Source organism: Parus major, chromosome 6, assembly GCF_001522545.3.
Source record: "Parus major isolate Abel chromosome 6, Parus_major1.1, whole genome shotgun sequence".
Taxonomy (NCBI): Eukaryota; Metazoa; Chordata; class Aves; order Passeriformes; family Paridae; genus Parus; species Parus major.
In genome coordinates, this window is record NC_031775.1 from 11,339,682 (window position 1) to 11,354,599 (window position 14,918).

A 14,918-nucleotide genomic window follows, 5' to 3' on the forward strand; every position below is an offset into this window, starting at 1 on the left:
CAAGTGACTACTTGAGCAGTGCAATACAGTTTTGTTGTTCAAATGAGACCATTTGTTGTTCAAATGTTGCCCTTAGTGTCACACCATCTTTTAATCATTACTGACACAAAATCTGTATTTTTAATCTGCACAAGTTTTTATGAATGTTATCAAGGTATCTAGGTTTGTTTTTACTGAGCAGTCCCAAAATTAAAAAAGGCAAACTAGAAATAATCTGGATGAAAAGTGTTAATTCCCTTAAAAAGCAACGCTTTCCAGGCTTGTGAAATCTGAAAATTTTTGAAGTATTTGATAGAAGATGCTCATCAGTTTCTTTTCACAAACACCCTAATCATTCCTCACACTGCTAACAGCTAAAACCTCTTTTCTATAAATAGCTGCACTGATGCAACTTTTCCAAATCTGTGGTAATTTTTGTTCTTGAATCCCCATATCTCCCTCACCAAAGCAAGTCCAATTTCTCACCATTCCTTCCACTGGACAGAAAACATGATTTAGTCACTGGCTACAGTGAGCAGTCAAACAGCTCTCAGTGGCTGAGCACTGCCTCTGTTCTCCCAGGAAGCAGGGTTTTTTCCTCTGCTCAGAGATAATTTTCATTACTTTCATAGGAATTCAAACCCTTTGTGAAATTAGTTCAAAACTCTCAGCTTAAAAGTGCTGTTAGAAGAGATTTATTGAAAACATGGGAGGAAGAGGATTAAGGAAAGAAAATGAAGATGGAGCACTTGAATAACCTATTCTTTACCACACCACACTCAACTCTTTTACTACTTTACTCAACTAACTCTAGACAAAAATCCAACAGTGCAATTATTCAGTACCCAAATTTCAGCTCCTTGCTTCTGTTAGCTTCAAGACAACTAGAGGCACTTTGATTGTTCTATCCTTCTCCTTGAGTGTGGGCTAAAATTCAAGAAGTTACAAAAGATGGAAAATGTCCTTGAAGGGGGGAATCATACAGAGACAAAAAGCTTGACCAGCACAGTCCTAATTACCTTAGAACACCCCTCTGAAACCTAAACAAATATTTTTAAGTTCATGTTGTGCGAATTTTGGCAAAACTGAATTCATCCCTGTGATCTGAAAAGGCAGACATACTTGCATGCAAAGCAACAGTATTTTCTCCTCTACATTTCAAATGTTCCATTCACTATTGATTTCCCAGAGCAATTCACACACTTGAAAACCAAGACTTACAAAGTTATTGAAGTCAGCCTTTCTTTTGAAAACAGGAAAAGAAAAGTTGAGTTACTTTTATTTTTTTTAACAGACAAAAATAACAAGAGATATGATGATCCTGCAGAATCAGTGAAATTCTGGACTATATTAGCTTGCCAAATGTCCACGAAGGTCTTACTGAATTTAAAGACATTAGAGAAAATAGCTCAAAATACACTTTCTACCTAGAGCTGTATGTCTTAATTTTTCAGGATGGAGTGCAGATCTTTCTATGCAACAATGTAAGGCAGTCTCAATTATAAATCTGTTACAGTCCCTAACTGCTGCCTCCCAAAATAACCTCATCAGGAAAACTCTTCTATTCAGGTGCTTCAGTAACATAGGGATATGAACATAGAGAAAAAACCAGTCTGTTTCTCATCATGTTTATTTTATGACCTACCAAAAGAATAAGCCCCACCAAGCTGGACAAGAGACAGCAGAATAACCTCAGAATATGAGATGACATGATTTTTAGCATTATTCAAATTACATAGAGAAAAACAGATAATCACTACCACAAAAACCTGAAGACTTACATTAGGAAGTATAGAGCAAAAAAATCCCATGTGCACCATAATTCACAGGTTATCAATCATTAAGCATTGACCAAGCAGTACCTTGTGGAGGGACTGGCTGTTGATATCCTGGCATCGGCCCATTATAAGCTCCATACTGCGACTGAGGAACCCCTGGCAATGACTGTCCTCCGTAGGCAGGCTGCTGGTATCCCTGATATCCAGGCTGAGGTTGCCCGTAAGGAGGCCCCGTGTGAGCTTGCTGGTTTACACTCATTGTATTCACATCCCCAAACTAACCTCACCTGCAAAAAGGGGGGGGGAAAAATTACTTTTATTAGATATTAAATCAAACTGGTCAGCTTTCCTATTGTTTTCAAATAAGTGAGAGATCATGATACTTGGGAAGCTAAAACATTAATGGTAATTGTGCACAGCACAGTTGCACAGCAATTTTTTCAAATAAGATAAATGCTTTACATGAGCTATTTAAAACAGTATTTTCAGAAACTATATTTTCTAATCAGCTTAGTCAGCATTTAATCCTGGTTAGATCTGTGATCATCACCTCAGATAAAATATCATCATTTGCCATTCCACAGCAGATTATTATCAAGCTTTCTGAGATACCTTTCAAACTACTACCACCTCACAGAATCAAATCAACAGAAAATAGGTTTCATGGTATAGATGAGTGACTCCTTAACATAACACTTCAGTAACACTGAACAAGTTCAGCTGTCACCTCTGTGTTAGTTTACTTCATCATGTTTCCCTGTTACAAGCAGCCTGCTTCACCATCCACAAAGGCAGCTGCTTGAAGGGTTTGATAAATCTAGAACAGGACCAGCATCCAGGGCTACAGTCCTTTTTTGTTTAGCAATAGATGATTTAAAGTCCTTGCTACATACATACATTTCAGAAAACAAAGATATTCCACAAGCAAAATTTTCACCTAGGAAAGGTGTTCAAAATGGAAAATAATTACAGGCAAAGATGGCACTAAAGGAGTTATACCAAAGTTTAAGACAGGAAACAGAGTGTCAGAGACAGGAGAGACATTTCTTAGCAAACTTTTGCAAGAAATCTTGCTCAACAGACATTCCCAACTCCCCTAGCTAACTGTATAAAGAGACCGACTATCTTTTATAGCAGGAAAAGCAGAACTGTAAGACCCCAGACTAAGCAGGTAATTCTTACAACAGCAGGCAGGCAGACAACCCACAGTGCCTTTCATTTGCAGAGAAACAAGGAGATTGCATCAGGGGCAGGAGATTCCCTCATAGCATGTTTCGCGTAAGAATATTTTGCATCCCCTGTACTTCTTTGGACACTCCATGTCACTGTTACCCTCTTCAGTGAATACTTATCTACACTAACACATCAGTTTATATAAAAATGCAAAGAAAATGTAAAATAAATAACTAATGTTGTCGTCATATTTTTCTCCAAACTCTTTAATGAACTTGTGTGTTAAAGATTCAAAGTAAAACTTAACACAGAGGAGAAAGAGGAGCAACAGCCACCAGAAGCAAAGCCTGACCAGGAATCTGTAGCTTAAGTCAATCAGGTATCAAAGCCCCAAGCTGCTTTGCCTACACTCTGATGCTAAAAATGGCACATGCCAAAAAATTTTGGCACATGCCAAAAAATGCTAAGGTTGGTTCTTCACATTACCAAAAATATGATGCCCAAGAATTATTTCAGCAACTGACACCACAGTTGTACAGCAAAGCTACTGGAAGAACTACAGCTCAGTAAGAATAATTCACATGAAGAAATTATTTCATACATACAGTAAAGGGAAAATACATGTATCACAATACAGAGATTTAATTACTTACAAAAGAAACCTAGCACAAAACATAAATACTACATTTCACCCCCTACAGCTAGCATACATGACAAATGTCAATACTAAGATAACTAATACTTACTCTGAAACTAGATTTTAACCTTTTATAAAAGGAAATAAATGAAGTTTCATATTTTTATTCTCTAAGCTGTATAAAGGCAAAGATAGGGCTTTTGTTTAGAAAAAGACCACCTCTAAAATATTTAAAGGTAATTTGTTCCTGAAAGTTAAAATGTCATTTGCAACAGCTTACAAGAGCATGACAGAATTTTTCATCAGCCCACAGTGTTTTTAAACATGATTACTCTCTTGCTATCACGTTTATAATGTGTAATCTCTAAAAATTCTGGTTTCCCACACTACCTTTGGCTTAGTTCTGCAAAACAGTCTCACCTGAGCAGCCATATGGCCAGGAAGTCTGGACTTTGGGACCTGCTCCCTTCCCAAGTTCCCTGAAAGGTTAACCTCTTACTGCCCAGGCAGGCAATCAGTGTCACCACAGTGCAATCACGGACCTACTCTCAGCCACCTCCTGTTCTGTACAAACAGTACAGAAAAAAAAACAAACAGTAAAGCAAGAGAGTGCCTCATGCAAAGGTGGGAGTACAGGGAAGGAAGAACACATCGAGAGGACTCCTCTACCTGCACATCTTGGAACATCTGGGCAGGGTTTTCTGACAAGGAAGGAGGGCTGTGTTCTGTTCTTCCTGCCTCTGCTTATTGGAAAGCACATGAGGAACCTGGCCTCTAGTCACTGCTCCTGCAAACAGGTCTTTCATCCAGGAAGAGCTGCAGAGTAGCAGAATTCCACAGGGCAGCTCCTGAGCCATAACCACTAAGACACTTTTCACAAGTTAGACCAACAGAAATCCCTGAACAGATCTAATGTTTGAGCTAGGAATTACTATATGGCAGAAGATAAATCTTTCAAGCTTTTTCTCTTGTTTTCTAAAGCACAATGGGACAAGAACTCAAGCATGACCCTTGTAAACCACTTCTGAATTACTGCTGTGAGTGTATACTCAGTAAGTGATCTTACTTACAGCTTATTCCCTTTCCAGCCTTCCCTCCCTTGCGTGAATATCAATATTTCCTGCCTGAACAGGTGATATCTGTCAGCTTGTTGCTCTCTCCACAATACCAAAACTGAGAGGTAAGCTGATTTAATGCACATCTTACAGAGAAAAAGAGTTTTGAGATAATCTCTTACATTTTTGTGGAAAAAGTAGCTACACAAACAAGATGGTTCTAACTCAATGTCCCAACTGAAAGACAGACCTCAGACCTTAAGCTAGCCCATGTGCCAGCCAGCACAGGTTCATCACCACCACAGCACAAGCTCATGCTTGCTCTATACTGGCAGAGGGTCAAGGAGGGAGACTTAAAAACAAGTCAGTGCTGAAACTGCAGACAAGGCTGCTTCATTATTTTTGTGTCCATCTTGCCCTGAACATGAGGCTTGTGGCACACTTGCTCATCACTGATGAGAAATACCATAAGGCATACAAGAGTATTTGCCTCTGAGGAGGTGGAAGACTGTTGTCACTGAGTCTGTTTTCACTCTTCCCCAATACAAGTTATTTGTATCAAACATTCATTTTGTTTCCACTCAAAAAACATCTCTGTCTAAATTAGAACCCGGTCACTTGAAGAGATATGGAGAAAGGGATAATTTTGTGCTCTGTCATATAGTATGAAAATTGGCTGGGATATGGAGAATGACAGAAATAATACATATACCAGATAGGAAGAAATGGAGATAATGGGCCACTTCACTGGATAAAAATGCTGAGGATACTCCTTTGCACATAGTAACACATTGCCAAAACTAAGCCAAACATAATACTGACACATGGTGTTGAACATCGTATTACTACTCAGCAGTTACAATACACAAAGCTCAAATAAGCAGGAAAAAAATCTTATGACAAGTGGTCATTACCATAAACAACAATTTCCCCACAAAGCAGGAAGCAGTCACTTTATACCATTTTCTGTTCCTCTGTATAAAGGCAGCTGACCGTGAAGTTTTGATCAACACAATTACAAAGCTACAATTACACCAGAAGGCTGTTGTACAAAACAGACAACCAGTGAAGATCAGTCTGATCTGATGGGAGGGGAAGATATACAGGAGTAATGTAGGTGGTGCAGAATATCTAAATTTTTACAATAGCTTCAAGATTTCTTAGTATCCAAACAAATTAGACCACAGGAAGGTTTTATGACATGCTTTAAAAAAACTAATGATTTGTATGAGCTCATTTCAATGATCAAATCTCCCAAATGACTGAAAACATCATATTCATAATTTTTAATAGTCTGCATTAACTCTCTTTTGAAACTGAAAAACTCAATCTCATCAGTTCTTGTTCACTTTCCAAAGGAAAGGCACACAGCAAAATGACTTTCCTTTAGAAAGGTGCTAGTGCCTTTTTTACTGGTCCCAGAGAAAAAGCCTGTTTGTTTCAGCTTCTGAGAAAATGGATACTTTTAAAAAAACCAAACCTACAACAACAGAAAATCCCACACACAACCCAAGACAACCACACAGTCACCTATGTTATCCTGAAACTGAAAGACATGCATCTATTTAACACAAAAATCAAACTATTTCCAAGAGATGGGACAGAAGAAGAGCACCGGTAATTCAGAATATTTCCTACAGTACTTTTAATGTTTTTGTTTCTGGAAGCAGCAAGGTTTTGCTATTCTTACAAAGACCTAGACCCTGGAGCTAAGAACACTCTTTGGAAAGGGAAATGTCCTTGCTTTTCTTTCATTGACAGTTTGACTAGGTCTTCTACGAGCATTCATGGAACACTTGGTTCTTTTCAGATATAAAAAATTACTGGCTTTTTTTTTTTTTTCCCTATAGAAAATCCTGGAAAAGAAACTCATGTGCTAGAAGTCAGAAACTTCCAACTAATCTTTAAGCTCGCAGGCCATTGTAACAAATGCCTCCCACACATTTGTCCAAATCAACCCAAAAGGCAATACTGGAATCAACTCCAATCTGGTTGTAATATGTGGCACTCTCTCTTTCGCCTGTGCAGATTCTCAACTTGTTACACCACAGGTAACACTTTCTTCATCTATGCACTTTGAGTTACTGCCAGAAACATTGTTTTAACAGTTAATGAAAAGAAAGTAAGTAAGGCACAGTTTTCCAAGTGACCCTCAGGTGCAATCACTTCTATATTCTTCCAAAGAAGGCCACACTAAACTCAGTTTTTTGTTAGGCTGATTCATCATCCTGGGCAAAGTACAATACAGCATACAAGTTACAAGAGCGAAAGTGATTAAAAACTGAATACAAAAAAGCCCAGCTTAGTCTTGACCTAACCTTAATACTACCACTACTTCCAACCCCTGCCATCACCACCAGATTTCTACTTCAATAACATTTTATACACTGTTGACTCAGATCTCCTGGTAGGACTGATTCACATCTCTATCACTGTAATAAAGCTCTAGAAAAATATTTGAAAAACTTCTGCTATCAGCATGGCTTCTGAAGAGCAACCCCATGGAGGCAAAAGTCACTGACAATACAGCATCAACAAAATCACAGTGAAAGACTTCTCTGTTTCCTAGCTACCTCCAAATATGTGTGGACATATATGTTACAAAACCCAAATAATTTCTGTGAATCTTGCACAAGCATAATTGATTTAAAAAAGTTATATGAGTAGTTTCAAATTTAGGGAAGAGGACAGAAAGAGAAAAGGAAGAGCAGGAATATATGGAGTAAGACTGAAAAACAAATTTTCTTCACATACATTGTAACACTGGCCACCTCTGTGCTCTGACTTCCTGTACACAAATACACATTACACGATTTCCATCACTTGCAAGAAACAAAAGAAGGTCAGAATTAGCTTTTCCTAAATCCTACTGCCAGTTTATACTGCCTTTTAGTGCTTTCTATGTTAACAATGAATCTTGCTGAACATATAAAAACAAGCTCTGTCTTCACAATTTATCCCTAACACAGCTTTTCAAACCAAAAGAAGAACATCCACCTCTCTTCTGCAGAGACCTTGTTGTTGATTACTGTTGGTGACTCTTTGTACCTTGCCCCTCCTTAGCCAACCATCAATTCTTCCTTGGATTTTTGACCCTCTTTCTGATAGTAAGTGTTACAGGAAGATAACATAGTCCTACCATAGCAGGAAAAAGCATTCAAAGAAGTACAAGCACCAAACCACTCATCAAAGAAATAATCCTTTAAATATCTGTTCACTGCTATAAGTCAGCTTTCAGCCATGAAGTTAAGAACCTGGAGTGTCACAGCATATTAAGAAGCAATTATATATTCTTTATATTGATGTCCACTTCATAGTTTGTCTACAACAATAAAAGAATCCCGAATGGCACAGCTTCAAGCCAAAAAGGGAAGTTCCATTAGCAAGAACCTGTTCCACAAGAAAATGCATATAAATGTTTATGTTTTCACAGAGTGTATATATGTGATTGAAAGTGTCCTTTAAAGAGGAAAGCTTGGAAGTTTAAGGCTACATATATTTCTATCCATCCCATAACTGGAACACCTACTCTAGGAGAAGATTGCAGGAAAGAAAAAAAATTATGTTAAAGCCAGAGTTCCCTAAATTTACTCAGGAAAACTTCACACTAATAGTGAGCAAAGACTTTAGTACAAAATCAGTAATCACCTCCCATTTCAGTGATGTGAATTTACACTGCTTGTAAAAAACAACAAAAAAGAATTTGAACATTATGTCTCAGATAGTGATTTCTGTCCAACACACCTCACAACATTTGGGAAAGTTGACTACAGAATCCTGTAACAGAAATGGATCTAGAAATATTTTTAAGGAATTATCACATTAATCGCTAACAATCAGCTGAGTCTCAAACAACAACAACAACAAAAAAATTTGTATTTTCAATGTCAGTGCAAACATTAAATCCTATGGATAACTTCTGACATAGGTGCAAGCAATCCTCTTATGTCCCAGCAATCACTTCCATTAGCCAGTAAGTTTAAAAAGAACTTCAACTACAGCCCAGTTTGGATGGTTTTGCAGTCTCAGAGATCAGTACATTCAAAAAGATAAAAAAAAACAAACAAAAAAACCACAACTAAAGGAAACTAAGCTTCACCGTACTCCATCAAAAGAGATGAGTTTTTTACTCCAGAAAGAGTGAAAGCAAATTCCAACAACAGAAAATAAAACACATTTAAAGCACCATCTACATAGAAAGCAAGAGTCCCATCTTGCATAACCACCTTTTCAAGACTACACTTGTATTTCGATCGTGCCATCTCCTTTACTTTTCTTCCTTTTTTCACAGCCACAGACAAGCAACCACTAAGTTTTACTGCCAAATCCAACCAATCTCGGCCGCCAGATATCCGCAAGGGACTACCATCCTTTGCAAATCTCGAATGAATGAAAGCTTGAACAGCACGGCACAAACGCCAGGGGAAGGATCCGCGGATTACAGGAGATTAGGGAGGTTGCAGAGGGGGGTATCGGACTCGCGGCGCACCCCGGCCAAAAAGAAGCACTCGGTTCTCCGTGCCGGACCGACGGCCCGACTCGCAGCCGCCGGCTGTCGCCGCACCACACCGGGGCACCGACGGCTCTCTCGGGGCAGCCCAGGCACTGCAAGTGCAGGCCCCACCGACAGCCGGCCCGGCCCCGCAGGCCGGTGGCACCGGCCGGGCCGCGGGCGATGCGGACACTCCCGTCCGGGCGCGTTCCGGGGAGCCCCTGGGCTCTGTAGAGCCTCCCGTGGCGCGCAGCACGGTGGGCCCAACGCGTCACCCGACCGGGTGCCAGCGGGCCTCGGCGGAGGAGGAAGCGGCAGCGGCGGCAGCGCCTCGGGTCCGGGCCGCGGCCGGACCGCCGGGCGCGGTGCCGGCAGCGATGCCGCCCACCCGCCCGCTCGCCCGCAGCGGGCACCGCACGGCCCCGCCGGTGGGCCCAGCCACCCGGAGCCCCCTCAGGCCTCACTCACCACCGCAGCCGCTGCCACCGCCACTGCCGGGCCCGCTTCCGGCTCCCGCCCCGTCGCTCCCCGCCCGCCGCTGCCACGTCCGCGCTCCGCCCGCCGGGGCCCGGATGCGGCGCAGGCGCTCGGAGGCCCCGGCCGCTGACGTCCAGGCTGGGGCGGGCGGCGGCTGCGGGAAGGGCCGCGGGGCTGATCCTCGCGCAGCCCCAACCAGCGCTGTCCGCACGGGCAGCTGAGGTGTAAGCAGGGCAGGGACGAGCGCTGCTGAGCCGCGGCCACCATTGGTCACGGTGCCCTTGGCCGCCTGTCCCGCCAGCGGCCCGTGAAAGACCGCGACAGGGGAGCAGGCAGGGCCAGTTCTGCACCAAGGTGCAAAGAGTTGTTCACTCCCTACTAACAACAGCGGAGAGGTCGTCCCTCCCTGCTCGCCACTGGTGTGGCCACACGTCAAGTACTGCCTTCAGTAGGCCCTACCGGCCCCCTTTCTATAGAAAGGGCATTGAGGTGCTGGAGCATGTCCAGAGAAGAGTAGCAAGGCTCGTGGAAGGTCTAGAAGACTGACAGGAATGGGTGAGGGACCCGGGATAGTTTTGTCTCGAGAAGAGTAGGCTAGTGGGGGATCTCATCGCCCTCTACAACTGCCCAAAAGGAGATTGCAGTGAAGTGAGGACTGGTCTCTTGTGTGGCTGCAGAGAGGACAAGAGGAAATGGCCTAGAGCTGAGACAAGGGAGACTCAGATTAGATATTACATAAATTTTTCACTGTCAAGGTGGTCAAGCATTGGAGTAGGTTGACCAGGAACATGGTGGAGTCACCACCCTGGAGGTGTTTAAGAGGCATCAGGCTCTGGTGCTGAGTGATGAGGTTTAGGGGTTACAGTGGTAGTGCTGGGTAGATGGTTGGACTCAATGATCTCAAAGGTCTCTTCCAGCATTGATGATTCTGTGATTGTGTTGGTGTGTGCCCACCAGCAATATGCAGTGGCACCAGATGAGTGGTGCTGTAGTGCTGGCAACGGAGTAGTCAACCAAGCAATGGCATTACGGCAAAAGGACATCCTCTGGATGTTACGGTATTAGGCTATTTGTCATTGCAGGATGAGGAAGCTGTAAGGGTAAGTTTGTCCTCAGGACCTTAACAGAAAATTATTTTTCAAACCTTGTAGGAAAGGGGGAACATGGACTTTAGTTCTTTTATAAGTCCCTGGCTTGGGATGGCTAGGAGGTCTTGTCTGTCATGGTCCTAAAGAAAAAACACTGAAAGATTCTGTTCCACTCTAGTGAGACCCCTTCTGGAGACCTGTGTCCAGTTCTGAGGTCCTCGGCACAGGAAAGGCATAAATCCATTGGAGCAGGTCCAGAGGGAGGCCAAGAAAATTATCAGATGAGAGATGGCGGCTTCTCTTACTAATAAAAGCTGAGAGGGTTGTTCAGCCTGAAGGTTTTGAGGAGACCTTATTGTGGTCTTTCAATACTTAAAGGAGCTTTTAAGAAAGCTGGAAACAGATTTTTTTTAGTAGGACTTATAGTTACAAGACAAGGGGTAATGGTTTTAAATGAAAAGAGTATAGATTTAGACAGGATATAGGGAAAAAAATTCTGCTACGAGGCTGGTGAAGCACTACCAGGCTGCCCAGAGTGGTGGCAGATGCCCCATCCTTGGAAACACTAAAAGTCACTTTGGACAGGGCTCTGAGCAATCTGATAAGAGTTGAAAAAGTCCCTGCTCATTGCAGGTGGGTTGGGCTAGATGATCTTGGAAGTTCCTTCCAGCCCAAACTATTCTCTGTTTCTATGTTTCTATGACCTGATTGGGCTGTCTTGGCCATTGAGTCTATGTAAGCAGTGCCCTGCAGAGAACTGTTTGAATCCTGTGTGTGTAGCTAATCCCAGCTATTCTGGTCCCAGTGTCTAGGGTTACGAGTGGATGTAGGGGATGTCAGGGAGCAGCACGCTGCAGAGGGAGCACAGTACACCTATACGCTGCCCATGGCTTTCAGGGCAGGCACATAGTGCTGCTGCATAATAACACTAGCTGCATGGAGAAAATAGAAGTGGAGAGCACATTAATTGCAAGCTGGTTTTGTTCAATTCATAGGGTCAGGTGCTGTCACCTGATTTGTACAAGTTTGTGCCTATGACACATCCTTACCTGAAACTCAGACTAATGGATCCTGAATACTGAGTGACTCTAAGATTTGCATTTGGAATGCAAAGTGGAAATAAAATTTTTATTGAAATGCTTCCAGCTTTAAGAGTGTCAGACAAAGCTCTGGAGAGACAGGAGGTGTGCTATTTTCAGCCACGTTCCGGTGAGAGATCCATCGTGTATGCGGGGGGGCACAGAGGGTGAGATTGACATGACACGTGTGTAAGACAACTCTGGCCCCTTACCAAGGGCAGAATCAAATGTCTAATCATAGGCAGAGCAGCAGCTGAGAGTCCAGAAGAGCAGTGAAGGCTGGGCTTGACAGTCTCAGCTCTTGTGTGTGTGTGAACTTCAAGGAGAAAGTGAGAAGAGGGCCTTGTGGGGACTGGAGAGTGGTGGTGTGAATTGTGAATATGGGAATAGAAGAGTCTGCCTGTTAAGAACTGGAGTCTGTACTGAAGTTGTGAAGACAAAATATCTAAAGCACAGAAATCATGGGAGCTGAAGAAGAAATGCTCATCACTTTGTCTGGAGGTGCCCCCTGGGGCTTCCGCCTGCAAGGGGGTTCAGAGCAGAAAAGACCCCTTCAAGTGTCAAAGGTAGGACCTTGAGGTGCGAACTGTGAGAGCAAAGTTGTTCTGCTGAACTCAGATATCACTGCTGAGTCAGGCATCTTTCACTACTGTTAAGGAATACAGGAACTCTTTACCATGGCAGCAGATCTTAAAAGGAAAACTTGTGTGGTGTGCTCAAGCAGGGTGTGAGGTGGGCTGTGGGTCCTGGAATAGATGCTATGGAGGTAGAGACAAGTGTCAGGTGGAGATCTGCTTCAGTGCAGGTCTGTACAGCTCAGACGCTTTGTAGGCTGTACAGCTCTCCTGAGTTGTCAGCAGAACTATAACCATAGTGTCAGTGCAGGGAAAAGGGCTCAAATATGGAAACTTCAATAGTCATGTAAGACATCCAACTAAAGAAAAAAATAAATGGAAGCCGTAGAAGCCATATTTTTAATTCAGTTGTCCCTAACATTTCATTACTATATTCCAGCTTTCAAATAGATGCACATTTCTTAGTGCCTCTTCTGTTGATGAAAGTTTTTCAACACTGTCTGAAGTGAATATTTGTGGTGCTCTAAGCAGAAAATACTGGTTTAATTTCAAGAATTAAAGAAAAACAGTTGTTTGGATGTGAGATAAAAAATTGGAATAAACATTAACCTTGTGTTGCACTACTTTTGATAAACAGCTGTTACTGTTGTCTTTTCAGAAAGATTACTGAATAGATTGAAAACCAGTGGAAAAAATGATCCTCTTTATTAAGCTCATAACAGCTGCATTAGCCTTAACACAATGATATCTTGGGGTAGCTCACTGGAAGGCACCAAGCAGCAGAAATGAAAAAATGCTCTGCCCAGCTCCTTCTGTTTCCTTAAGTAGACCATGCCTCTGACAGAATTTTGAAATTAAATGTTCTGTGTCACTTGGCTCACTTCAGATCATGGAGTGTTTGTCTGTAACTTCTGCCAAATGTTTTGGAATCCCATAGCTTGGCCTTGAGGTGAATGTTTCTTATGTAGAGAAGGATGATTTTTCTCCATATAAACAACTTCTGCACAAACTCATAGAGTTTCAGGTGTTAAAAAGAAAGAATGAATATGCTTGCAACAGGTGTCTGGCATCAGTGGTTCTTAGGAAAATGGAATTTTCAGGGGTCACATTAACTCTGCATGGTCTAAGCTGATTTTGACTCTTGTTTTTCCCTCAGTAGACAAGAAACTGGGACTGAAGAGGGCGGAGATTGTGAGTGTCTATAAAGATTACTCAGGATTGAACACCAGCAAGAACTAGTCATTACCCAGGCTAAGTTGCACCTTAAGGTGAATGGAATGTTGCTCAAGGATTAGTAGCACTTTCAAGAAGGTATTAACTAGAAGCAGCTCTCACCCAGAACTGGGTGCTGTACTTTAAATCTAGCAATACAAATATATATATAATTTTACAATACTTGGATATTGCATTAAAAATAATTAGTGAAAATATGATAGATACAAATCAATTTGAGGCTCAAAGTAGACATCATTCTTTAGGCAAGATTTTCAGTTTACAATTATCTTTTTTGTCTATTATTGCCCAGAATTTAATAGCATCCAATGACCCTACATACTGTCTTGAAGGCAACACCATTTAAATAGTCTCCAAAGAATGGAGTTTTTAGGTCCTTACCATGTAGCCAGGAAGATCATATCTGAATGTAACCTGCTTAGAAGAGAATAAACTGCCAAATGTCATGTGATAGAACATACAGACATGAATAGCTGATAGGTGCCAAGAGATAACTGAGTGGATATTGTTTGTGTCTCAGGGATTCCAGTGCTGTCATTTTAGGCAATTTCAACTTTTAGGCTAGAAAAGTCATAGTAGTAACACTAAAGAAAGATGTTTACCTTTGGATGCTGAGTCAAATGATAAATAAGTGATGAAAAATTAATTTAGGAAATTAATCATGTATATCAAGTACATTATACATAAATGATACATGTTGTACCTTGGGAGAGATCTGGAATTGCTAAGTCAGACTAGGTTAAGAGTTACCTCTTGTCCTGCTTCCTGCTTCCTTTGTGTTTCCTGCAAGTATTTCAGGGGAAGTTTTAAGTTTCACCAATGCATCTAATTTTTGCCTAATGCAATGTGGAGGGAAATCCTTTCCCCTTAGGTAGTTATCAGCATGCCCTGGGAAATATCTAAGAATTGGTAGTCTTAGTGGTTTACCCTATAGATAAACAGAAAATTGTTTCTGAACAACTAGGACCTTACCTGTCTAAGTCTTATGTGATTTTCTAATGAAGATTTGGTAACAGCAAAGACTAAATGTTGCACTAAGTGGGATTTCCTGCTTGAGTCGCTCTTGTTGTGTTACAGAGCCCTTCATAATTCCTCATCTTACATGATCAGTGTACACAGTTTCTCGTCTTCTTGCCTTTATGCTTTCTAAAGTTTACATCACCATCATCTCTTAATTGTTTCTCTTTATGGAGATTATGGTAAGATTACTCACTGATTGTTGTTCTTGGTATCTTTTTCTTGTTTTCCTGAAAATTTTTTGGCCATGCTGTATGGTTACCTTTCCCTTCCCTTCCCTTCCCTTCCCTTCCCTTCCCTTCCCTTCCCTTCCCTTCCCTTCCCTTCCCTTCCCT

The 14,918-nt window shown here is 41.8% G+C and overlaps 2 protein-coding genes across 4 annotated transcripts in view; one reads left to right on the top strand and one right to left on the bottom strand.

Moving 5' to 3' along the window:
• SEC24C (SEC24 homolog C, COPII coat complex component) overlaps positions 1-9,659 on the bottom strand; it is a 38,189-nt gene extending 28,530 nt beyond the window's left edge. For all 3 annotated transcript variants that reach the window (XM_015633522.2, XM_015633520.2, XM_015633519.2), the window contains exons 1-2: positions 9,583-9,659; positions 1,842-2,044 (exon numbers count right to left, since the gene is read on the bottom strand). In XM_015633522.2, the coding sequence (XP_015489008.1) occupies positions 1,842-2,016 (175 nt within the window). In that variant the 5' untranslated portion in view covers positions 2,017-2,044; positions 9,583-9,659. The remainder of the gene's footprint in view (positions 1-1,841; positions 2,045-9,582) is intronic.
• Positions 9,660-11,247: 1,588 nt separating this feature from the next.
• The window catches only part of SYNPO2L (synaptopodin 2 like), a 39,410-nt gene continuing 35,739 nt past the window's right edge, over positions 11,248-14,918 (top strand). Inside the window, exon 1 of the mRNA XM_015633843.3 lies at positions 11,248-12,324. Coding sequence (XP_015489329.1) covers positions 12,220-12,324 — 105 coding nt within the window. The 5' untranslated portion in view covers positions 11,248-12,219. The remainder of the gene's footprint in view (positions 12,325-14,918) is intronic.